Below are 25,530 nucleotides of genomic sequence, written 5' to 3'. Positions count from 1 at the left end.
GCATTGGTGCAAAAACAACTAAATTGCATGTTTTTTTTTTAGATTGCAAACTAGCCTGGATATCTTATTGCTATTAATATGAATTAGAAAGATATACCTTCACCACTTTACCCTTTTTAAAATGATACACGCACAACAATGCACAAAACAAACTCAAAGTTCTGTAAAGTCAATTAAATGTTCCATTGTCCAATTAAGAAAAGGGAGGGATATCTTTTAAGTAGTGATATTCCCAATATTGATAATTGAAACAACGAAATGTATAAAAATAAAGAAAGAGCCATTCAAAGTTGTAAATATCGGATCCAAACGGAAAGCAGTGTTTTATATGCTATCTATGCTGTATACACATGAAGACCACGCTGAAGTATATTGAGTGGGAATTAACCCTCAGCAGCCCAAAGCTTTCCGAGTACCATCCAGATATTCATAGCATCTCTTCAGGACCACCTTAAAAGAATCAGAAGCCAGTGAACCACTAGGAGCGTCTGTCTAGCAAAACCGGGTTTTAAGGAGGACTGGCATCTACCTGATCTTGCAGGCTACTTTGCCCGTGTGTGTCGCCTTTAACGAACTGTCCTACAAGCATCAGCTATCGCGATATCAATAACGCGACAGCACGTCATAGGTCCAACTCGCTCGCTTATTGGTCTAGCGGAGCTGTTGTAAGATGGCGCCCAGCGAAATATGAGTGGTTTAGAAAAAGAAAAAAAAAACTACAGAAAGCCATCCAACTAAAATAACGAAAAAATAAAGAATAAATAACCTGCAGATAAACGTCAGAAGCGGCTCGCTTCTCTGTCCGTTGAAAGAGGAGTGCTTGTGGGCGGCTCGGCCCGAGAGAGCAAGAGGTAGCTAACGCGCATGCTAAAGTTAGCATGCTAGCTCTGGAGATAACAGAAAAAATGTAGTCCGTGCAACGTTACCGACTGGAGACAAGGGTTACTCCAGTTTGCTTTTCTTTCTTTTCATGCTGCGTTGCTTTTGCGTTGTTGTTGTTTTTGCACGCAATCGTTACACCGGCAAACACAGCTACGGATGCTGGGGGTGCGTTCCAGACAACTGGGAAGTCGTATTTTTTCCTACCTCCTTGGAAAATACGACTATAACGCCGTTTAAAGTCGGAGTTCCTGCTAGTGAACCGGAGCACATCCATTTACCCCGATTTTGAGGTCGGAAATCGGACATTACGACTGGATAATTTTCCACATGCGACGTGTCTGGAACGCACCAGTATTTGCAAACAACACGCGGCTAATTAGCCGTGTACCTGGCTAACGTAGCTTGTTGTGTAATCAGCGGATATATTAGCTATTATAGCCATTACACCTTGCACACAATCAATGTGTTAAACTGGCACGGTTTCATTATGCAGCGCTTTTCACCGCTGCTCTGAAGACTACATCGGATTTGGAAAGTGGCCGCGCTTTTGTCCCTGCTCGTACTCACTCATCTAGAATTAACCCTTTCGTATTACCATCCGTCTGTGTTGCAACTGGACAGTCATCTGCTGATCAACAAAAGTTTCAATGATGTCACCGCAGCGCTTATTGTGCTTTCATTGTAACTTAAAACACCATGTCTTTTTCTTATTTGAAAACGTTTTCACAGTGTTATTTATGTGTTTTCGAGCTACTCGTTATCGATACATACAGAGAAAATGTGGATAATGTGTGCATGCAAAACAATCTCAAAGTAATCTCATCATTCCTCAGATCCCCCCCTAGAAGAAGAAGACGACATTTTCAGCAGCAATGAATAACTCTCTGGATGGTTCGGGCTCCTATGAGGAGCTCGTGAGGCAGAAAGCTCGGAGCATCCCTCAGCATCGCATGAAGGAGTTCCTGGAGTCCTTGGCCAGCAAGGGTCCAGACGCCCTGCAGGAGTTCAGCCAGCAAAGCGGAGATACTACGACCACCACCACCACTATGGTCTACCAACAAGAGGCCAACTGCATCTACACAGACAGCACGGAGGTGGCAGGGTCATTGCTGGAACTGGCTTGTCCGGTAAGTCGGTGAACTGAATCATCTCACGCCATCTGTTAAAGCTATAGTGCCTAACTTTTTCATATAACTGAATATAGGTTATTCAAGCCATTGCCAAATGAGTTAACACAAGGTCGATTAAGCCAATCTACTCCACAAAACTCTCTTTATTACTCAGTATGGCTGCGTTTTAAAAACTAGTGTCGCCCGGTACACTGGCGCAGGAGCTTAATAATTGCCTACAAACTTTTTCTGTTGTTGATTTTTACTGCTAAAAATAAACCCTGGAGATATAGCAGAAGGAATCAAATCCATGCGATCACCAAAGGCTGACCTTATGTAGATGCGCCAACAGTGTTGTTGTAATTCCTCTGTATTCCTCATGGGGGCAACAGAAGTAACGCACTATAGCTTTAAAGAGGTCTCTCTTTGAAATTAATCTCTCTGACAGACAATATTTTCCACTGGCAGGTTCAGGTGCAGGTCCAGCCGCAGCAGCAACAAATGCAGGAGTCGGCGTCTCAGCAGCAGTCTGTGCAACAGAATACAGAGCATGAGATAGTGCAGGTTTGAACCTCTTTTGATTCTAACTCTGTTATATTTATCACTTAACCTGGTTGATCCACTAAATCTGGACTATTGTCTCTATTTTCAGGTTCAGATCGGGGGCCAGCAGCATGCTCAGATGCTGGGTCATGTCCTCCAATTGCCCTCTGGCTCCCATCAACAGCTTCAAGGTGTGACTACCGCACAGCTAATTCAACCTGGGGAACTTACGGAGGAGCAGCACCAACAGGTACGCTTTGGCATAGACACACACTGAACATCATGGCGGATTAGCAAATCTTGATGTTGGTGAGAGTAAGGCTGCAGGATATCAGGAAAACATGCGATAACATTGGCAAATATTGCAATCATGTTATAGCCTGCGATAAAAAAACAACATTCTTACAGTGTTAATGTCTCTCTGCTACGAGTTCACTGCCCAGATAGACCCCAGACACTAATGCCTCGTTTCCACCGAGTAGAGCGGGTCGGATCGGAGCGGCTCAGAGCGGCTCAGAGCGGGACAGCTCACTTTTAAGAATCTCGGTGTTGTTTCCACCGCCGACCCTACCCTTACTGGTAGGGCGGGGTTTAGGCTGGACTGCGATAGCCGCCGCCAGAATGTGGGTCAAACTATCAGGCTGTGGAACAACTGTGGTCTCTTGTTTTTGCTTGGTCAAACCAACCGCTTCTTTATTTATTCCCCCTGTGTTGTTGTGAGCACAGAGACGGCTCGGTGCAACAGTGAGCGAACAGCGCTGGCTGCGGTAGCTACGTGACATCGTAGCAGTGGGACACAGTGTAGCCAACTGATTAATTTAATGACGAGGAAAAACACCACACAATAAACAGTGCTGCGCTCTCATTTTCGCCAAAACTCTCTTCACTCTAGCCGAGGTGACTACACACGGCGGAAATGATTCAAACCAGCCGCTTCTTTATTTATTCCCCCCGTGTTGTTGTGAGCGTGTATTTACTAGCCTACTATCTATGGCGTAAACACACAGAGACGGCTCGGCGCAACTCATAGAGACAGTGAGCGAACAGTGCTGGCTGCGGCAGCTACGTGACTATGGGACACGGTGTAACCAACTGATTAATTTATTGACGAGGAAAAACACCACACAATAAACAGAGCTGTGCTCACATTTTCGCCAAAACACAAGACTATCTTCACTCTTGCCGAGATGACTACACATGGCGGAAATGATTCTTTCGACCAATCAAATGACGGCAGTGTGTTGCTCCGCCTTTTAGGCACCCTTTCAGGCGGCTAGTACCCCTACGGAGGAGTACTGAGATTAGGAGCGGCTCAGAGCGGTTAGGTGCGCTTAAACCGTACCCTACCCAACTGTTGGCAAATGAAAAGCCAAACTACCCGGACCGAACCGCTCCGCTCCGATCCGACCCGCTCTACTCGGTGGAAACGAGGCATAAGTAGCCTATGTAGACACTAAAAAAAAAGAAATTTCCATTTGAACAACATGGTTTTATTTTGTAATCATTTTATTGTTCACATAAGCAAAACATCTTCTTGTAGGCCACATCTGGTTGGCCAAATATATTGACATGCAGAGAGCGAATGCATGTCACAGGGCATAGGCTACCATTTATTGCATGTCAAGCCTTCTTCTGAATCTGAATTTAGTTACAAATGATCATCCCTCCCTCCCTGTGTGTTTCAGCTGCAAGCCCAGTTGGTGGCAGCCGTTGCAGGAGGACAGCAGATCCAAATCCAGACGGTGGGGGCCCTCTCTCCCACGCAGCAGCAGGAAGGCATGGAGAGGAGGATACTGGGAACCACGTCACAGGGAGCAGGGGTCCTCCAGCCGGCCAAGAAGAGAAAGGTGGACATGCCCATCACCGTGTCCTACGCCCTGCCCGGTCAGCAGGTAGCCACCGTCCTGGCTATCCCTCAGGGCCAGGGCCAGCAGCAGAGCTACGTGTCCCTGCGGCCGGACCTCCTCACCGTGGACAGCTCCCACCTGTACAGCGCTACGGGCACCATCACCAGCCCCACGGGGGAAACCTGGACAATCCCCGTCTACTCCGCTCCTGCCGGCTCCGGTGGTCGAGAGCAGGTCACGCACATCGCCATCCCCCAGGAGGCCTATGGAACGGTCCAGGTGTCTGGGGCAAACACTACGACAATGACCACCATGCCGACTCATGTCACAGTTGACAGCGACAAGCTGAAAAACGTCGGCAGTCAGAGTCAAACAGCGCAGGCCGTTTCAAGCATCACTAGCTCTGGAGTAATGGGGGGCCAAGAAGAAGTGGTGCACACGCTGTCTGCAAACACGCTGTTCCCCGCCCAGCTCATGAACGGAAACATCCACATCCCAGTAGCTGTGCAGGGATATCCAAACGCAACACAGTCACTAATATGGGATCCACAGCAGCAGGTGCTGCACACACATGGGCTGACAGGGCAGGACGGACAGCTGCAGGTAATAACATTAGTTGTCTTTGTCATGGTCTTTGATACATGGTCAGATTACCTGCTGTATTTCTGGATTGCTTGAGGTAACCTTGTTTGTGTCTGTGCAGGGTCATACAGTGGTAACAGAGGTTGATGGCCAAGGCCAGCACCAAGTGCAGGTGCAGGAGCTGCTTCTGCCGGCCACACTGAAGCCAGAGGAGGGACTGGAAGTGTGGCGGATTTGGGCTCAGCGGAAAAACTTGGAATTGGAAAAATCTGACAGCAATAAACTGGCCCCAATTGGCCGTAAGTGCGATATTGATTACAGCGTCAAAAGCAATATTTTGTTGTTGACGTACATATGTTTTGCCATTATTTGATCTTCTCTGTGTCTATCTATCGGACCAGTCAGTGATATGTATCTGTTTGTGTGTGGCTTTTAGGGCGCCAGGCACTGCGTTTCCAGGAGGACTTGGTGTCCTGTGCGGTAGCCGAGCTCTGCATGGGCCTCTCTTTGATGACAACAGATGCTCGGGGGTTGGAAGGAGAGTCTTATGATTCTGATGTCCTCTACTATGTATTTCTATGCATACAAAAGGTAAGCTCACACTATGCAGACAACTAGAGACTCTCCATTCGACCTGCATTCCATCTCTGTTGTTGTGACTTAATTCAAAGACTGACTGACCGCATCTTTCTTTTTCACTGCAGTATCTGTTTGATAATGGTCGCGTTGATGACGTATTCTCGGATCAGTACTACACTCGCTTCGCTCACAGTCTGCACCAGATCTTGGAGCCTTGGAGACCATCTGTTCATCCGCTAGGTGTGGACAAAAGTTGTTTTCCAAACCTGTAGACTTCCAAAGCATGTTCCTCCTTAAATTTTAATTTTAATTTACAAACTTTTATCTCTGATACATTGTGCTGAATACAATCTGATATTTACATTTGTGGAAGTTTAGCCCATCACAAGCTAATATTAAAATGTGTTAAATTAGTTTGATAGCTCCGCAATAAGAATACATTATCTAAAATGGTTTTGATTAACAGTAATTCCTCAGAGCCAAATCTGCAAATGAGTACAAAATGAAAATCTCCTTTTACTTGCTAACACATTGTCGTTGTAAATATGAATTGAAGCTGCTGACTGTCTGCTATAATGCTGGAGAACAGCAAAGTCATGGCTGTGTAATGATCAGCTCAAAGGCCCTATTGCCATTGATTAAACACTAACGAAGGAAACACACTGGACACGGAAGTGAAGCAAAGCGCTTTGAAGCTCAGGCAGTTTCACTTCGGCACCCCTCTCGACAGATCTGACCAGCCACACCGGACAAGCCGCGCAGCACTCCTCACGCTGCATCTGCTCTATTTTCTCCACAAGCTGCATTCGAATTGGCCAGAGACCCCATTTAAACTGGACAAACAAACACGTTATTTAGGTTTTTATGTGTTAATTGAAGCAGGAACTAGGAAACGGTGAGAAAAAATAACTTGTTAAAAAAATATCAAAACTAGATGCCATGGGTGTGGAGAAACATGCACAGTAATTAAAAATACAAACACAAATTGTAAATTAACGAGGTTGTTACTAACGCATGGTAAGACAAGCCCTTTTTGAGTCGAGTGGCACTGTGAAATTCGCTCCCAGTGTTGCCAACCAAATGATTTTCGGAGCGTTTTGCACGCTTTGTGGCGCTTCCATGTCCAGTGTGTTTACGGCGCAAGTGATGATTTGATTCCTTATAAATGTTGTTTACCCAATTTAATAAACTGTCATGGTCACCATACTCTGCTCTTTACCCCTTCTACCAGGTTATATTATCCCCAGTCATGTTACAGAGGAGATGCTGTGGGAAGGTAAACAGCTGGGCGCTCATTCTCCCTCAACGCTGCTAACAACTTTAATGTTCTTCAACACCAAGTGAGTTGTGCTGGTTTTCTCTTACAGAGCTTTGGCTACCAATCGACACACTGATCAGATCAGTCAATGTATAAACTGTATGTCTTTTGAACAGGTATTTCCAGCTGAGAACAGTCGATCAGCATCTAAAAGTGGCCTTTTCTAAGGTGCTGAGACACACCAGGAAGAGTCCCAACAACCCCAAAGACAAAAGCACCAGCATTCGATATCTAAAGTCAACTGAGAGGTTCATAGGACAGAAAGGTAACAGTCTGACAGGAAAACACCCTTTATTTATTTAGTATTATTATTATTTGGAAAACTCATCAACAAAACAAACATCTACTATTTCAGGATAAATAACACTTACATCTTGTCATATTTGTTTGCACAGTCACTGATGACATGTACTCAGAGCAGATGGAGGACCCTGAAAACCCGCTGCGATGCCCCATCAAGCTCTACGATTTCTACCTCTTCAAATGGTAAACATTAAACAATAGGGAGCACATTATAGCGGCTACGAGTAACATTTAAATATCTTTTAAACAGCCTCATGTTTCCTCTGATAATCATAAATTACCTTTAACAGCAAACGAGACCATCAGTGCAAAGAAAGACGTTTTTATATAGTTTTTATTACTGCTTTTGGTCTGGTCGCACACCCAGTCCGATTTTCGGTTCACTCGTGCAGGCTCTATTATGGGCAGAGATTTGTGTCAGTAGAACTTGAAATCGAATTGATAGAACTTGAATTTGAATTGATCGACTTGAATAGGAATTGATCAACCTGCATTTGAATTATTGATACTTGAATTCGAATTTATACACTTGAATATGAATTATCCATTTGAATTTGAATTAATTGTACTTGAATCTGAATTTTATTTACTTGAATCTGAATCAGTTAATATTCCAAATGACTTTCAAATAAAAATTCAAAATTCAAGTTTTCAAATTCAAGTAGAAAAAATTCAAGTAGAAAAAATTCAAGTAGAAAAAATTCAAGTAGAAAAAATTCAAGTTGAAAAAATTCAAGTAAAAATGTGCACATCCGGTTTCTTTGAGGAAGAGCAATCGAGTGCAGATCTCTGATCCTAGGCTACAGCGTCTGGCCGGTGACCGTTATTTAACGTTCAGGAAATATAAAGTCATACATTAATTTGTTTAATCATCGTCTGTGTTTTTGACCTCTTGTTTTATAATCGAAGTATCTTTTAGAACACTAATCACGTTTCAGTAATGAAACTTAAAGTAGTTATAATATCGCCAATAAGCTATATCAATGAAAACAGACGGTCAAACAGCGTCCAAATGAGCTAAAATCCTAAATACAATAAACAGTAACATGGCAAACTTATTTATAGATAAGCTAATTGATTATTTATTAATTTTTTCACATGTTTAGAGACGGAGGATTCCTCCGACGCTCTCTGTCCGGCTTATCAGACAGCACTCAGCTGTCAGTCTCCACTAGCCTATCTGACTGTCATCACTCATTTCACTTAGTAGCCTAATTCTAATAGCCTATTGTTAGGTATTTATCTTCACGCCTATTTATTGTAGCCTAAGTGTTTATGCATGACTGCACGTACAGTTGTCAGATCTCGAACAGTTGAAATAAATTAGGCCTAGACCTATTGGGTTTCAAAGGGCATCGTTTATAGCAGCGTTACTCATAGCGCGGCTCGCCAAGCCTCTATGTGCGGCTTGCATGGCAGTACAACTGCCTTTTTAAAAAAAGGGTCCTATGTTCCCCGTTTTTCCAAAAAAGGGTCCTATGTTCCCCGGTGGTTCATGCGCCGTAGCTGGGGGCAGAGCCGCTCCAGCCCTGCCCGACTCGCTGACTCTCCCCGCGGGGAGAAGCTCAGTGATGCCCGGCGCAGTCGCCTTCTCGACCGAGCGAACCTACAAGCGGCCGCCCCCCACCACATCTGCCTTTTCAGTCCAGAGATTCGACTATTCGGCGGCCGTGCGGGGCAATTGTAGCCAACTTATTCCTGTCGGGTTTTAATTAGAACACAGCGCTGTGTCGCAAGACTGACTGCGTGCCTATAGAGAACATGTAGGCATAATGTGAGGGGAGACAGCCGCTTCCCTCTGTGAGATTCTATCTAGCAAACAAAGTTACAATGAATCAATCACCACCGTCACGGACAGTGTTTAAATAAAGCTTCTCTTTATTATTATCAATAGAGCTAAGCAAATGGTGAATATTAAGCCTGAGGTGGCATCTGTAAGTGCGCAGTTTGCAATTTATTTTCAGCACCAACTGCAGCTGCAGAAGAATAATAAAAAATCACAATAAATGTGTCGATTCATCTGACACGTCTGATTATAAAACAAGAGGTCAAAAACACAGACGATGATTAAACAAATTAATGTATGACTTTATATTTCCTGAACGTTAAATAACGGTCACCGGCCAGACGCTGTAGCCTAGGATCAGAGATCTGCACTCGATTGCTCTTCCTCAAAGAAACCGGATGTGCACATTTTTACTTGAATTTTTTCTACTTGAATTTTTTCTACTTGAATTTTTTCTACTTGAATTTTTTCTACTTGAATTTTTTCTACTTGAATTTGAAAACTTGAATTTTGAATTTTTATTTGAAAGTCATTTGGAATATTAACTGATTCAGATTCAAGTAAATAAAATTCAGATTCAAGTACAATTAATTCAAATTCAAATGGATAATTCATATTCAAGTGTATAAATTCGAATTCAAGTATCAATAATTCAAATGCAGGTTGATCAATTCCTATTCAAGTTGATCAATTCAAATTCAAGTTCTATCAATTCGAATTCAAGTTCTACTGACACAAATCTCTGCCCATACTCTATGGTCACATATCCGTATTGGTCGCAGATTTCAGTGTGGAGCAGCAACGCGATTTGAAAAGCCTATCCCTCCAGGTGAGGGAAGGGGAGCGGGAGCCTTGTTTGAGTTATTTTTCGTCATAATGACTGATAACGGGGCTGAACCATCAAAGAAAAAAAAGAGAATGCAATGAAGAAAAGCTAAAAGGGAGAGTGATATAGGCTACGGGCGGGACGAGGGCGTTGCCAAGCAACGTGTATACAATTTCACGAGAGCGAACTAGACTGCAGTGTTTATTCCTAAATGAATGAGCGGTTGGTACTAACAAAGTTTGCTTTGCTTCACCATCATCAGATAACCATCATCTAAAATAGTCATTATCAACAACACAAACACATTACCTCATTGTGATCCATACTAACTGCCGTCTCTCGTTCATTCACTTTCTGTGAGGACACGTAATCTTTCAGCTCCGTGAGAGAGAGTAGTTAGGTGACGCTGCTGCATCAACTCTTTGCAATCAGGTGTGTGTAGCACTGACTGGCATTAGTTGATGCAGTGTCAAAACCACTCTCACGGAGCCGAAAAGAGTCCTCACACTTTCAACACACGGACATGCACTATATTGCGCCCTTCTCAGTTCACACTCACGCCTGGCACGAGCTAGAAAACAGCTCTGCGACAGCGGGCGTCGTAAAATTACTTTTGTCCAAAGGGGACGCCAACGTGCAGTGTATTTCGACGTTACTCATAGTGGCTTTAATTTGTCTGCAAATAAGGTAAAATGCCTCTTTGTGCCATCATGCAGTGTATTTCACTTTGCCCAAGGTTGGGTTTATCAATTATGTTCTAAATATAACTTGTGTTTTTATATTATTGGCATGGGATGCGTTTGAAAAAAGGTGCACTGTGTCCAAGTGGTCTAAATTGTGAACCACTGTTGCTAGGCAACTGACAAACAAGGACACACTATTTTTCTCCTCAACAAAACTGAAGGATTTTTGTGTTTTCTGCGTCTTAACATTATGCCCACGAATAAAGGCAAATAATTAAACAATAAAAACACACCATAAATCAAAGACCAAGGCCATTCATGGAAGCTAATTAGTTGCCATTGGTTGATGTGAATAGTAGGAAGTAAAGGGCATCGTTCATTCTGACACAAATTTGATATGAGAACACACTTTTCCACCAATCCTCTCACTCATTTGTAGAAGAGTATTTAATTCAATTGTGTTTTTTTCAGAGTTGGACTAAAACTGTTACTTTGACATCCTGAAAATGTGCTCACGCTGTGTTTTTTTTGTCAGTCCGCAGAGCGCTAAAGGTCGCAACGACACCTTCTACCTGACTCCCGAGCCCGTGGTGGCTCCAAACAGCCCCATCTGGTACTCAACTCAACCAATCACAAAAGAACAGCTGGAGCAGATGCTCGCCCGCATCCTCGCCGTCCGCGAAATCCAGGAAGTAATTTCCATGTCGGAGAGCGTGCACTAGTTGCACTGGAGGAGAAGCATAAATTGACTAGACTCTTCCTCTTTCCCGTCACCCAGCCTTCGATTGCTCATTATCCGTAGTTTTCTATTCTCTCACACCCTCTTGTGGTCTTAAAGGGTGGCATGTATATGTTTATATTATGTGTCAGCATATCTTACACACACACACACACACACACACACACACACACACACACACACACACACGGACTGTAAATACACAGACAACCAATGCGGATCATAATTTGTCTAATAATTTGACAGTCTCTCAACTTTACCACCAAGTTATTTTTGTTTGGCCAAAGGATGTAGTGTCTAATCTTAATTTAAATGTTATTTTAACAGTTTATTCTTTGTACGAATAGTCCAGAACAATTGTTAATATCCCTTTCCCTTTTGTTTTAATCTGTAATATACGTCGTATATATTTTCACCGGTGATGCGCTATGCTGCTTTTCATAGACGTCCCTCTTTGTTGCTCTTTTTTCTCATCATATGCCTTGGCCACGGTTAAATACAATGAATACCTCAGTGGTATCAAGACTGCATTAATTAGCCAAGCGTAGTGTTAAGGCTCATTTTCAAGTTTTGTGAAGTCGCCCCCCACCCCCCTTCTTTGTATTTCACTCTTGTCTGTCTTGAGCTGAGTCGGCACACGGAACACACCTGAACTGTGGAGATGACACGCTTGTTAGTGAATGCTACTTGGTCGGATTAACTCGGCATTTAATCGAGTCAGGACATGGACTTTGTTGCAATATAGCGTCGCCACTCCCAACTGCAGCCACTAGCACTTGTCGAGGGATGGAGACGTGGCAAAAGGTGGGGTGAAGTATGCTGGATCCTCCATTCTGTCTTTTCTGACCATCAACCCCCCAAAACTCACCCAGAGAGGAATATATTGTATCGTACATGTTTATTTACACAACATGAAAGACTCTAAAAATTGGGTTAGCCCGTAATGTTCTATAATGTATAATACTCATAGCTCCTTCATGTACTGTAAAGGGTTTCAGTCATCTGAGGAGAATGGCAGTGCCTGTGTGTTTTTGAAACATGACCTTTTTTGTACAGCCACTATACCATGTGTCTGCCTTTCTAGCAAGTCTGCTATCAATTCTGCACATGCATCCTGCATTTATTTTTTCATAAATGAAAATAAATGTCATCTCGCAACATCACTTCATCAGTAATGGAGGCAAACAAAGTTACAAAAAACAATGAATCATCCAAATATATTTGGTAGCTGAGTTTGACCTGACTGGGATTTGCATTTGTGCAGCCTCAGTATTTAACTGCATGCATAACTGCAGCTTACTCATTGTTTTTATGAAGCTCATTGTCAGTAATTCAAGTGGTGGGGCAGGTCTGACCTGAACAGCAGGTTCTTGCCTTAATATATCCCCCTTGTAATACGAACTGCTGCGTGTGGTTTCTCTTCCAGCAGGTATTTGCATGTTGTCAGGCCAGTTTTCTGCCTGCGGGCCTGTCATCGTACAGAACATACAGTTCTGAAGTTCTTCTCCTTCCTCTTGCTTGTTTTATTAAACAGCTACGCTGTATGTGAGTTCAGGAAGTGTGTTAGCCTGGATTAAAGGGTGATGAGGTAGGCAGTAACCTTCTCAGCAGGTTCCCAGGGTGTAAACGCTGCTGCATTGTGGTCTGTGGTTGATCAGGTGGATGTGTCCGTCTACGATGGTTATGTCCCCTCCTCCCTGCTGACGAGCTGTGGGGTTGATCCTGAACGCGCTGGTTAATATTTGAACTGGCTCCTTGAGTTTGTTGGATGCTGGGAAAGAGAAGACGCCTAATTAAATTGTCAGAATACATTACCATGACTAATAATGCGCTGCCTGTGCCCAAATTGAATTTGGAGTGCAGTGGTGCACACTGGGAGCTTATTTTCTTGATCCTCACCCTGCTGAGCCTCCTCCACTGAGCCACTGTAGAAGACACTGATGAACAAATATGTACTGCTCCTGAGTAGAAACACAAGGGAATGAGGATGGTTTAACATCACATTTATACCAAATAGTAAAAGTACACTTTGATACAACAGTCTAAATAGGAACATGGTTAAGTTAACTAAATATATTTTATTTTATGTATTATCAAATTTAAAAAATGTCTGATGATCCTGTGAAGATGAGCAGTGGTGGAAAGAAAGTGCATTTCCTAAAGCATTGTACGGCAATTTGAGAAACTTGTTCTATATTGGAGTATTTCTTACTTTTATAGAAATATGTTTCACTATTTATTCCACTATATTTATCCGATAGCTATAAATATGTTTTACACAAAACATACCAGTTTATGAAATATAAAATATCTACCACTTTTATACTGTGGATTAAACTTCCCAGGAGTAGCCTACATAAAGTAAAACATTTGTTAAGTTAAAATGCTGCTTAATCTTAATTTTATCAGTAATAATTTTCAGTTGAAATTTTGCATTACAAGTTATTTTACCTTTGCTCGCAGTACATTTTATGCTAATAATTTGGAAATTAAATATTAAAATGTAGGCTATAATGCAAAACTTTTACTTTAAATTGAGGGCTTTCTTATTGTTTGTTGTTCTATAAAGTAACATCTCAATACTTCTTCCACCATTCAAAGTGAGTGTCAGACTGACCAGAGTCTGGACCATCCACATTCGATGTAGCCGTAGGTCCTCCACAGCAGCCCGGATATCAGGCCGGATGCCCCTTGTACACAGCTGCATCAGCCACAGCAACGTCACAAATGTCCCTGATCGACCAACACCAGCACTAAAACACATGAACAAAGCTTTCTCAAGTGTCATCTGATTGAAAACGTTAAAGGGGACACATCTTTGACATAACCTAGTAATGGCTGTCTAGACATGGAAGTAAGGTAAGGTAAGGCCTACTGTAGGTCAAAGGTCTGACCTGCAGTGCACCACGACCGGCCCCAGGCGAGGAATAGCTCCCAAATGCTGCCGCACTAGCTCAGTAAAGACACAGAGGGAAGATGAGTCTGGGACTCCGCGATCAGGCCAGGTTGGGTAGTAGTAGTGTGTGATTATCCTGTCCGTTGGACAGTCCCTCTGAAACAAAAACAGTTTGCTTTAATTCCAACCACAAAGACTTTCTTTAATTATGTGTTCGGTCAGTCAACATGGAGGATAGATGTATGTTTTTGCTCACCTGTCTGAGGTTAATGGTGGTCATAAAATAATCTGGACCTTGTTTGCGACTCACTGTCGTCACTTGGATCAGTCCATGATAAACCTTCCCTTGCTCCAGTGGCCAGTACTTATCACACATCACCTGCACACATACATGTAAGGAATCATAAGGAATTTGCTTTCCTTATTAAAAGGAACAGTTTGAGTTTCTTGGATTCAGATGGACAAGAGTCAGAATTCGTACCTAGACTTGACACATGTTGTTCACTTGGGCAATTAGAATTAGTTAGAAAGTTTCGATCCAGGCTAGCCGCTTCCCCCAAATTTTCAGTATTTAAGCTTAGATAAAATTCAGTCACAGACATTGAAGTTGGATCAATCTTCTCCTCTAACTTTAGGCAATAAAAAAATAATGCAGCTAATTTCTCCAAAATAACTAACAATTCCTTTCAAATAGGAAAATAAAAGGAAAATATAGATTATTATGCAGCTGACACTGACACACACACACACACGAAAACTGAATATGTCTTTATTACTATGTCCTTGTGTCTCAGAGCCGTCACCATGACAATTATCCTGACGTTTTGTTCCCACACCATCCTCCAGAAGTCTGCCATTGTGTTCTGCAAAGGACCCTGGGTGCAGATGAAGTCTCTTTCTGATCCTCCGCCCTTGATGCAGACGCACAGTCATTAACAATGGCCTGATGGATGCAGCGGTGGTAAAGCAGGAAGACAATATACATTTGGCTGAGGAAGTGAATGAGTTCTTACAGGCACAAAATTTGCGTTGATGTAGTCAGAGTGTGGATTGGAGTTTTGAACGGACAGCCTCACCCTACAGTGGTCATCTGTAGCAACACAAAGTCAGGAAATTAGAGCTGACTCGTACATTTCCAAACGTACTTGCTGTGATGCTGTCCTACTATGACTTACATGGCAATATGTAGGGGTATCTGTTCTTTTCTTTGTTGGCCTCCATGTCCCCCGCTCTGGTGGGGAGGTCTTTGCCGACATAATTTAGCTCCTTCACAGAGTCAAAGACATAAGCACACATGAAAAACACTTCTAGCTTAAATAACCAAACATCTTATTCAAGTTCGATTATTAAATAAAACAGAATAGTTACCTCAAACTCCTGCTTAAAGCCCTTGGTGTTATTTGCTGCAAGTGTCTGGCATCGAAGCCCAAACTCCTGTCGAATTTGAGCTCTTGAGGTAGTTTGCACCCTTGGGGAAACATGAGCGCATTACATTAACGCATCTCAAGGCTATCGATGCACTCTGACAGTAAGGATAAGTCTGGTGGTATTGTAACTTGTTCTCATCGTCAACAAATTAAAAGACCAAAAACCAACAATGAATTGTAGCCAAAGCTTGACATCGCTTATTTCATCTTGCCATAAATCTCCAAAAACTATTTTCCAAAAACCAATCAAATGAGCCACACAGTTGCACAGGTTGATATTGTCCTCCATTACAATGAACATGGGCATTGTATTTATATCATCATGCTGTCATAAATAGGCTACCCACAAGCTGTGAAATAGTCCAAGATATTGAACTCTTTACTCAAGTTTGAATAACATTTTCTAAAATAAAACCAAGCAGTTCAGAAATGACGAGAAAAGAAAGTAACAGACTAATACAAGTCCTGAAATAAAGCTAACCATCACTAAGGTTTAAATACAGATTAACTGTACTGCTTTAGAGATCCGTGGACTCAACTGTTTTGTTGTACGCTGGTAGAAACAACAAAAACAACTTTCTGTTGCAATGTTCAAGTGCACAATCATTTCAACCTTGATGAAGGTATGATTTGTTGCAGCTTTGTTGACTGTGCTTGTTTTGGCTAGGTGCAACTAATAAACTGACAGCTGAGTGTATTTGCCCTTTTTTATAAAGACTGACATCTTCATTAATGAGCCAAGTGCTCAGCAACACAGACAGGATAGGGAAGTATTAATAGACAAGCTAAGACATGTAGTTGGTTTTGGTACTTTTCATGCCATTTGTTGACAATAGCAACAATTGAGAATACTTGCAGCCTCATCCTTTAAGGATGCTACAAGGAAGTTTACACTTACCTCATGTCTTTTCGTTGCAGTCAAACTCGTACTTTAAACTTAGCTGGCACTCAGGGTGTTGAATGATGCATTGATGATTTCAGGGGTGATACTGTGAAGAAAAATCCTTTGTCACAAAGTAAAATAAACACATTCAAAGAAGACGTACTAAAGACAACTGAGACTTAAAAGGTGACAACCTTCTGTGTACATCATATTTTGTTGCCCTACCCTGAGTTGTTACATTTTGTCCCCGTCCTAAGAGGTATGCAATACCAGAGAAAATACCTTTAACACAACTGGGCATAAGTGAGAACAGCTGCATTGCACATGTAAGTTTAAGGCTTTCTTTGCATCTAATTATGCCCCCTGGCCTCTTTTTTTCTTTTCTTTTTCTTTTACTAAATTAAACCAATAAAACTACATTCTAATCTCAGCAGAACTCTCCTTCATGCCTCGTGGCATATCCAAAAGGGACAGCCCAACATTCACACGGGACAATTAGTAAAAAACTGACCCGACAAGAAACAAAAACTGCTCCGACAAGTTCTCAACCCCTCAACACAAACAGCAGAAAGAGCAGAACAGGGAGTCTTCAAACATACAAATACATGGAAGATTCACTATTGTATGTTTGTTTCAGGATTACCTTGCCAAAGGGGCCTCTGTTGAATGTTTTGATTCTTACACCGGCTGGAAAGAGAGAGTACAAGAATAAACTCATTTTAGAGTAGCCTGGTTTTAATAATACTTTCTCTCTCTCTCTCTCTCTCTCTCTCTCTCTCTCTGTGGGAGGAGGGTGTAACAGGTGTAGTCGGTGGGTGGAGTGAGGAACACTTAAGCTATGGGAGGGATGTCAGTATGTGATGACCTCAGCTTTTCTTTGTACTCACAGTGTCATTCGTCGCACCTGGAAAACAAAAATGTTTTTCTCTTCAGGTTCCACCTGAGAGTCACTGGAATTAAAGCAGACTCTGGATTTTTTTATTCACACTAAAGAGTTGACTTTACCGACAATTTATATCTGGTTTAACACAAACTCTTGCTATATACTGTAAACACATGTAAATAAACTGCACCATTAAGTCTCACTGCTGAAATGCTGCATCGCAAACATCTGTCATCTACAAAACTGTGTTCAAATGTTAGTTTAATCACTTAACTTCCCCTAAATGATCAGCACCCGATGATTAAAAGGCCAGAGCTACAGAATTGTCTTTGGCTCTATTTTGACTTTGGAACAGAGCCATGAGCAAGATGTAGCCTAAAGTTGTGGATTAGTAAAAAAGGTTATATATTTATGATGTTTAGAGCAAAGTGGAACTGATGTATAAAGAAGGATACTCTGTTAATGTTTGGGTGACATTTTCTTATTTAAATTATTTGAGTGTGCTTATTATATGAAATTGAAGGGGACTTCAAGCTTTGGAGAGAAGACAAAAGTCCTTTAGTGCATTGTAATCTAAAATGTTGGAAAACATACAGTAGGCCTATTGTCTGAATTGTATCACCTCTGAAAGACTATCATAGTCCATGTGAACAAATGACCCTTAATAAGGAAATTATTTATAGGCATACAGTATTTTCCATAGTGCACTAAAAAATTCAGCATTGGTAAGGCCGTTTCAAAATAATGGAAGTAGGCTAGACCTATTGTAAAACAGAACCAAATGTTTACAAACTGGGGTTTGATGATGGTCCCTAGACTGTAGGCTATTATTGCAAAAAGAATTTACACATGAACCACTCTCCCCTACTTTTCAGTTCCTTTAGCCTACTCCCAATTGTCGACGAAGTGCGCCATCATTTGGTCAAACCACACTCATGTGCTGTCGCGACCGTCTTGACTCGACTTGACTGTAAAGCAAAGGTGTAAAAAGCAGGTGACAGCTGGTGACACGGTGCGCCTGCGCGTTACAGTGAGAAAGCTTGAAAATCTTTTCTCGTTTTTGGTAAGGCTTTTTGATCGCCGGCTGAACCTGATTGGGTGACCGTAGAAAAGGGAAGTGAAACCGAAGTTGGGTTGTTTTTTTTCCTGCTGCTTGGACTAGAGGGAACTGAAGGCTGTCTGTGCACAGCATTAGGCTACATATCCAGGGCTAAACTTTAAAGAACATATCGGTACAGGGAGGCAACAGTGACAGATACAAACAATGTAAAGATTTCCCTCTTCGGATGCTCCCAAGAGAGTTATTCGATAGTTCGCACGCGCTTCCTGGTCTGTTGGACTCGTAAGAGGGAGATAACTAAAGTCAAACAGAACAAACCACGCTGCACAGAGACGGAAATGGATCACACATCGCCGCAGGACACCCATCAAAGCAAGGTATTAGACAAACAAAACAAAAAACAGATTTGCTGGAATCAACTATCAACTCCATGTGACAGAGCGAAGGTCAGGTGTCAAACATATCTAGTTTAGCCTACTTTCGATTCAGCGGAATGATTAACTAGCCTACAAGAACTTTTACATTATCATAAAATATGATGAAAAAGGACAGTATATTCAAACGCATTGAGTAGCTGCTACTTCTGATGACACACACACACACACACACACACACACACACACACACACACACACACACACACACACACACACACACACACACACACACACACACACACACACACACACACACACACACACACACACACACACACACACACACACACACACACACACACACACACACACACACACACACACACACACACACACACACACACACACACTATACAGATCTAGGCTAACAGTGACCGACGTGTGGTGCTTTATCAGTAAGCAGCACACACAGGACAGTGGTTCAGCCTAGGCTAGGCTAGTTTTGCATATTACCACACCTTACTTACGGTATGAAAATTCGGTGTTCTTTTGAGGACTAGGCTATACAGACAATAACAATGTGTCAGCATTATTTGTATTTTTCTTTGGGCTGCAACTCTGACAATCAATCAAACTCTTTTAACAGACACAGGTCCCATTGTTGCTCAATCTCCTTTTCATTTAGTTTATCAAATGTAAGAAAAAATGACAAAGTGAAAATACTATTTTTGATTTGTCTGACAAACAGGAAAGCTGGAACATTGTGGTGTGTATGCTGATTTTGCTTAAACAATGTCTAAAAAAAGGATTTGAATTGATCATATAAATAGTTGCAAAGGATTGTTCTTATCCACTGAAAATATCAGACACTGCCTGTACCTGCAGGAGCATAATGCCTGTTTAACAGTGTGCTTTCCTCATTTAGGGCCCTGTGTTGCGTCACAAGGAGCACAGTGCTGAGCCCGTTGACAAGAGGCCCGCGGACAGCCCTGCGTCTGCCTCTCAGGTATAGCTTCTGTTCTCAGATGTTTCGGCTCAATGTGACCACTTTTTTAAGTGATGATACAATGTGCTGATATAATTTGTTGACCCCTGTCTGTTCAGGATGAGAAGAGGGTGATCAGGAGAGTGCGAAGTCCATCCAGGCCGAGGGCGTGGCTGACCAGCTCCCACAAACCCATGTTCGGAGCGCGATTCTACAGACCCAGGTAAGATTGACTGGGGGAGAGAAGGGAACTCTTTACCTGCAACATATTGATATTGATAATGAAATTGAATTGAATTTTCCCCCCACCACCTCTCTCCCGTCATGCAGTTTTAGAAGGGACGACCACCCCCACCACTCATACTACAAACCTGGCTTTAGTAACCATAAGTACCACCACTTTAACCCACGGGCAAACTTCCACCGGAAAGAGTATTTCCATCCTAAAATTCACCACAATGAACCGAGGGAGAGGGAGCGAGAGCGAGAGAAGTCGAGAGAGAGCGCTGAAGGGTGTTCACCTCCAAAACTCAATAATGGTAAGACTGGCACACATCCTGAATGTTAACATGCTTCGACAGAGAAACATGAACACTGTGATACAGTTTAATTCAGACCACAGCCTGAAAAGCTGTCAGTTACATTAACATACATTATAAACGCAATACAATGTTGATGTAAAGCTGCAACCTTCTTTGTGTAAACACTCATGTACAGCATATTTAAATTATGTGCTTTACAAGCTATGTATACGGCATCTTCGTGCACTTTATTGAACAACCATTGGGTGGCAGCGAGAGCAAGCAGAGGCAGACGCATGCACATTTTCACCAACACTTTGCATTAGAAAGGGCATTTGCTCATCGTGGTATCTGGTGGTTAGTCACACTCTGGTAGCAACACATCAGTGTTACATAATGTAGATCACTAAGGAGCCTTTCCTGGATACAATAGGTGGATTATGCCAGCGCTCTCACAGTGTTATTAAGAGTAGGCCAGCCATTAAAGAGTAGAGGGCTCATGTAGTGTGTAATTTAGTGACAGGTAGATGCATTAGATAGTGGTGAATAACCTCATCAATTGGGAGTCGGAAGAGTATTGAAATAAAATTAATTTGTTTAAACTAACTGTGAAGTCTGTGTTTTTGTTGATCTTATTTTCCTGTTATGAAGCGGTATGGCATGTTGTTTTTCTACCGACTGAGTCGTTGGTTACTGTATGCTTTTATCTTCTCTTGCACTCAGTCAACTGTATGTGTGTGCACACTGCAGCACTGTGGAGGTGTGTGTGTGTGCATGTGTGAGTGTGGAACATGTTTTTTTGTGTGCCTGAGTGATGGTGCGATGTTGGTGACTCATACCTTATTTGTGTGTATATGAGAGTGAGAGATGGAGAGAAATACTAGCTAGCAGTATATAATGAGCCACAACAAAAGTATCTTGTAGAATGCTGCAGTCCAACATGTGAGAGGCACAATTCCCAAATATAGCAGATTCTGTCTTAACATTTATTGCTTTTTAGCGATACTTGAAAAAAACAATTAGGAAGCATTGATACTGTATCTGCCTATAGGTATTGTAAATACAAGAAAGAGGCTCTGTAACATGTATCCGTTTGTGTCAGATAGTACTGATAAATTCCCATGTTGTTGTGTTGACCTTGTGGTTTGTCTGTTTTCCAGCAACTAGGCCTTTCTTACCAAGGTCTAATTCCAGCAGAGACAAGGACATGCAGTTCACTGTAAGTTCTCGAGCAGAAAACATGCTTTGCTATTCCTCTTCTCCTTTTCCATTTTATCATGAAAAAATTTTCCTCATCACATTTTCTTTCAAAAATAGTCAGAACATTGTTATTGTGATATGATTTTTAAGAGAGCTTTCTGACAATTGGTCGCAAATAAACACATTTGAAGATTAAGATATTTTGGATGAAATGCCATTTTCGGTTATGCAATATACCATACATGGTAGAAATAAGGGCTGCCACTAATAGGCTATTCATCGTTCACCTTCCAGCTCCTGAGGGAAATACATGGCTCTTAAAGCAGCCATATGAACCTCTTAGTTCGCAGATAGTTTCCAGCTGTGTCCGTCTACACTGGGCAGGTCGCAATGTTGCCACAGTTACTTTGAAAAAGTAATCTGATTACTAGTTATTCCTTACTCCGCAGTTGGAGCGTTTAGAGACACTTGCGCGCACATTTATTTACATTAAATCGCAGTCATTTGTGCAGTTATGTAAAATGTTTTACTAAGGAAAATGACAGAAAAAGTAACGCACAGTGACTTTGATGAGTACCGTATTTTCCGCACTATAAGCCGCACTGGACTATAAGCCGCAGGTGTTATAATGTTTAATTACCATATGTAAGAATTTGTGCACATAGGGGATTGTCGGGAAAGAGATGGCTGCTTGAGGAAGCTCCCATTTATTAACATTTCAACAAACAAGTTGCATATTTGCATAACGTATTCAAGTGTTACCATTTAGTGCAATGGCTACTAGGGATGGGCACGAGTGTTTTCACTACTCGTGTGATTGCTTGCATTCCTCGAGGATCAATCGATTCCCCGTTAGACTTTTTTCTATTTTTAGAACGCAACGCATCTGTCTGCAGAACAACGGTTCACCACAATAAAGCGCTCAATGCTTATTGTCAAACAGTCACAGTTGCCATATGATATTAAGGATTTATTCCCACAAGTTTAAAACACATTTTCCTCACTGAAAGTAATTAAATAGACGGGTCATAATTTAATCCGATCGAGTAGGTCTGCGTTGGGGAGAAAAAAAGCATGGGCTGTAGTTGTAACAAAAAAATAGCCTAAGTCACCATTTAAAATAAGAAGGGCAGCAAATAATATTAAATGATTGCCCTACAATTTAAATACATATAAATAACTCACCAAAGCAGATTCAACGGAGTGAGCATTACGCGGTCAGATCCAACCGCGTAATGCTCACTCCGTGTCCGTGATTAATTACCGCGACTAATTCCTCATTAACGGAACGTTACACCGGTCGGTTTTTTAATCTTATCCCCATATTCCCTATTGAAGGCTTCTTAACTGTTGTTGGCTCGGAGCGAATGTGCCTGAAGTAAGCCTTGCTTCTTCTTTACTTTTCTTTCCAAGCGGAGAGCACCTTGCATGCTCACCTGGAGTCTAGGCTACTCATTACTAACTGAGAGTAACAGGTGTCATCTCCCCTTTTTATAAACGTAATTTTATCATTTGCTTTGAAATAATTGGACAGTTATATTCCTGACAATGTTCTGGAGAAAGGAGAGACCGTGTTCAGCTCCGCGGTGCTGTGGAGAACACAGGCTGCTGCGCTGCGGTGGCACGGAGGTGGCAGTTATTTGCATTTGCTTTTTGACACAACGCTCAGTTTATTGCACTTGCATCAAAATATTTAATTTTGTTCAACTTTTTGTACACGTATATAACATTTTAAAATAGGGGCGGCCCGCCGGCCGGCCTTAAGGCTACAAACATAAAAAAAAAAAAAAAAAACGATTTTCCTCATCCACCAATCGAGTTCATTTGAAACGAAGAGTACTCGATTACTAACGCCCATCCCTAGTAGCTACAGAACATATACTGTGCTGTGTAATAACAGGGTCGAAAAATTGGGAAAAAGTCGCGGCTTATAGTCCGAAAAGTATGGTATCTTTAATCTGATTACTGGTTTGGAGATAGTAACGCGTTAGATTACTCGTTACTGAAAAAAGAGGCCGGCATCGGGCCTCTTTTTACTTAGTAACTTAGTACCAAGTAACGCGTTACCGGCATCACTGGCAGGTAGTGTACAGTGTGTTTTTCACTGTTTCATTCAGAAACAACACTGAAAGCAGCGAGAGTGAACCAAAACAATGAGCTGAAAGATGATCCATTTTAGAGCTAAGAGGAACTGCAATTTGGTGATAATTATTTGAGTTCATCAGATGATCCCTAACACGTTATGTGTACAAATAATAAAAACACTTTTGCTACAATATACCAATCCTTTGTAAATTGACTTATTTGACAGTGGTACCGCTTTTACTTTTGCTATTTAACACCCCTTTTTGATTTGTCATGTTTTTCAATTAGATCGTATTCAATTTCTTAGCTCATATAATTCCCTTGCATCAGTGTTAAAAGACATATGGAACTTCACTTTAGTCATAAGCAGCTCAGTCGTCGTTGCGTGTTTGTGCCCATGTCTTTGACCATCTGTCCTATTACTACAGGCCAACTCTTGTCTTTTCTTTCTTGTTTTTTTGCAGACCGGTCACAGCGAAAGGAACCAAAGCAGGGAGAGAGATCCAAAGGGGACCAGGAGCAGCGAAAGGGAGCGAAGCAGAGACCGGGAGATCCCTTCAACTGTCAGCCCGGCAGTGGCACGAGACCGAGCCATCCAACAGAAGAGGAAAGAGATCGATGAGGTAGAGGAGCTTCATCATTTACACAGACGTACTCACACTTCCTGAGAAGGGCGGTTAGTTCTAAACAGATAGAGGAGATATGAGAGAGAAGCTAATATGATTAAAGACAGTGACATATCTTGGCAAGGGCTGGGGGCCATGACACATGAGGAAAATATGTTTTCTGTAGTCTAAACATTAGCTTTGATACCCTGAGCCCAAGGCAACTTGAGTGTCATCTTCTCTTTGCCGTTGCCCGACAAAGAAGGTCTTATTCATCGCCTGTTGCATGTCATTGATGGTTTTATTCTTTTGATTTATAATCGAGCAAAAACATGAAGTGAGGCTGTTTATCCAGGGTCAACTCCATCACGAGAGGCTCCAACATGTTCTTTAATACCATCCTCAATGTGACATCACATGCGGCTCTACTTATCATTTGCACGTGTGTTTGACACCCACTTGATGTAAAAGATGGCCCCTTGCTCCTTTTCTCATATCGCCATGTTTGCAGAATTATCGAGGCATTATGAGAAAAGGCATTCTGGCAACTAGAAGCTGATACAAAAATGTCCACCAGCTCTTTAAACAATACTTATCAACAGTTTGTATGTGAGCTTCTCTTCGGCTTGAAAATCCATTCAGTGGTCATTGTGAAAACATGCCCAGACTTCCCACTTATTTGTTGTGCTGTCTTCCTTTCCCCCTTATACTCTTCTGCTATCTCTTTTTGTTTGTCTATATCCATGCACAACGCTCTTGGAGCTATTTGCCCTAAAACCAAAGATGTGTGTATGTGTTTTCCAGGTGTACTATGAGGAATGTGACATGTTCGGCCTCGTAGCAAAGATGCTGATAGCAAAGGATCAGTCCTTGGAGGTTCCCATCCAGTCCTCGCTGCAAGAGAACCTACGAGACATTGGCAAGCGCTGTGTGGAGGCCATGGAGAAGTTTATTGAGGACTACGATTCCAGGGAGCTGTCTCACTAATCAGACACACCTTCCTTGTTCTTAGCGTTGATCCTTCTGTTAATAGTTGTTGATAATTGTATTCCAGTTGATTGAACACTGCTTTTGTTTTTTTCAGATGAAGCAATAAGCTCGCACATTAATGTCTGCTGCTTGGACAAAGTCCCCTTCTGGGCTCGGCCTCATGGTGAGGAAAAATTAGAAGAAAACTTTGAACGTGATTTGGACGTTTGATACTGCTTCTAATTTTGAGAATGTGAAGTAAAAAACAAAATACTCTTGATTGTTTTGTATTAAGTGTCCTTTTGAAGAAGTCCAAAATGTTTGTTTGGCATCTGACGGCCTAATTTATGATCGTTACCTTTTTGATATTTTAATTTTGTTTACAACATATAAATTGTGTGGTTAAATATTGTCAGTGATTTATTCATGGCTGCAATTCTAA

At 41.9% G+C, this 25,530-nt stretch overlaps 3 protein-coding genes across 7 annotated transcripts; 2 read left to right on the top strand and 1 right to left on the bottom strand.

Moving 5' to 3' along the window:
• Positions 1-664: 664 nt before the first annotated feature.
• LOC307253154 (transcriptional regulator QRICH1-like) lies at positions 665-11,938 on the top strand. Its single transcript, XM_080031045.1, has 12 exons — positions 665-851; positions 1,716-2,009; positions 2,460-2,555; positions 2,644-2,784; positions 4,220-4,984; positions 5,085-5,262; positions 5,400-5,554; positions 5,668-5,782; positions 6,774-6,882; positions 6,977-7,125; positions 7,256-7,346; positions 10,994-11,938. Exons 2-12 carry the CDS (start codon positions 1,755-1,757, stop codon positions 11,178-11,180), a joined length of 2,241 nt encoding a protein of 746 aa, XP_079887171.1. The 5' UTR covers positions 665-851; positions 1,716-1,754; the 3' UTR covers positions 11,181-11,938.
• Positions 11,939-12,078: 140 nt separating this feature from the next.
• LOC307253161 (receptor-type tyrosine-protein phosphatase V-like) lies at positions 12,079-17,158 on the bottom strand. Of its 5 annotated transcripts, none has more exons than XM_080031055.1 (11): positions 17,047-17,158; positions 16,419-16,509; positions 15,462-15,561; positions 15,269-15,359; positions 15,107-15,183; positions 14,870-15,004; positions 14,350-14,472; positions 14,092-14,249; positions 13,815-13,950; positions 13,097-13,158; positions 12,079-12,968 (listed from the first exon to the last, which is right to left on the bottom strand). In XM_080031055.1, the coding sequence occupies exons 2-11, from the start codon at positions 16,421-16,423 to the stop codon at positions 12,761-12,763; spliced, it is 1,095 nt and encodes a 364-aa protein (XP_079887181.1). In that variant the 5' UTR covers positions 16,424-16,509; positions 17,047-17,158; the 3' UTR covers positions 12,079-12,760. The 5 variants fall into 5 exon arrangements, with proteins under 5 accessions (XP_079887181.1, XP_079887184.1, XP_079887183.1 ...); XM_080031058.1 differs by having other exon boundaries at positions 14,897-15,004; XM_080031057.1 differs by lacking the exon at positions 17,047-17,158 and adding an exon at positions 16,598-16,847.
• Positions 17,159-18,366: 1,208 nt separating this feature from the next.
• Positions 18,367-25,495, top strand: LOC307253165 (uncharacterized protein). The gene is made up of 7 exons (XM_080031063.1): positions 18,367-18,723; positions 19,649-19,729; positions 19,828-19,931; positions 20,039-20,247; positions 21,390-21,448; positions 23,979-24,137; positions 24,924-25,495. The coding sequence occupies exons 1-7, from the start codon at positions 18,685-18,687 to the stop codon at positions 25,104-25,106; spliced, it is 834 nt and encodes a 277-aa protein (XP_079887189.1). The 5' UTR covers positions 18,367-18,684; the 3' UTR covers positions 25,107-25,495.
• Positions 25,496-25,530: the final 35 nt, after the last annotated feature.

The sequence above is a fragment of the Ammodytes marinus genome, assembly GCF_949987685.1.
Source record: "Ammodytes marinus genome assembly, chromosome: 7".
NCBI lineage: Eukaryota > Metazoa > Chordata > Actinopteri > Uranoscopiformes > Ammodytidae > Ammodytes > Ammodytes marinus.
This window is presented reverse-complemented; position numbering and strand designations above follow the sequence as displayed.

What these genes read in the sequence shown, in the direction of transcription:
- LOC307253154 (XM_080031045.1), top strand. Translation starts at nt 1,755, where the DNA reads ATGAATAACTCTCTGGATGGTTCGGGCTCCTATGAGGAGCTCGTGAGG. An exon ending in TATTTCTATGCATACAAAAG is followed by an intron (nt 5,555 to 5,667) that starts GTAAGCTCACAC and finishes TTTTCACTGCAG; the next exon opens with TATCTGTTTGATAATGGTCG. An exon ending in GATTTCTACCTCTTCAAATG is followed by an intron (nt 7,347 to 10,993) that starts GTAAACATTAAA and finishes TTTTTTTGTCAG; the next exon opens with TCCGCAGAGCGCTAAAGGTC.
- LOC307253165 (XM_080031063.1), top strand. Translation starts at nt 18,685, where the DNA reads ATGGATCACACATCGCCGCAGGACACCCATCAAAGCAAG. An exon ending in ACAAGGACATGCAGTTCACT is followed by an intron (nt 21,449 to 23,978) that starts GTAAGTTCTCGA and finishes GTTTTTTTGCAG; the next exon opens with ACCGGTCACAGCGAAAGGAA. An exon ending in AGAGGAAAGAGATCGATGAG is followed by an intron (nt 24,138 to 24,923) that starts GTAGAGGAGCTT and finishes TGTGTTTTCCAG; the next exon opens with GTGTACTATGAGGAATGTGA.
- LOC307253161 (XM_080031055.1), bottom strand. An exon ending in GCTTTAAGCAGGAGTTTGAG is followed by an intron (nt 15,360 to 15,461) that starts GTAACTATTCTG and finishes GACTCTGTGAAG; the next exon opens with GAGCTAAATTATGTCGGCAA. An exon ending in ATACCCCTACATATTGCCAT is followed by an intron (nt 15,184 to 15,268) that starts GTAAGTCATAGT and finishes GTGTTGCTACAG; the next exon opens with ATGACCACTGTAGGGTGAGG.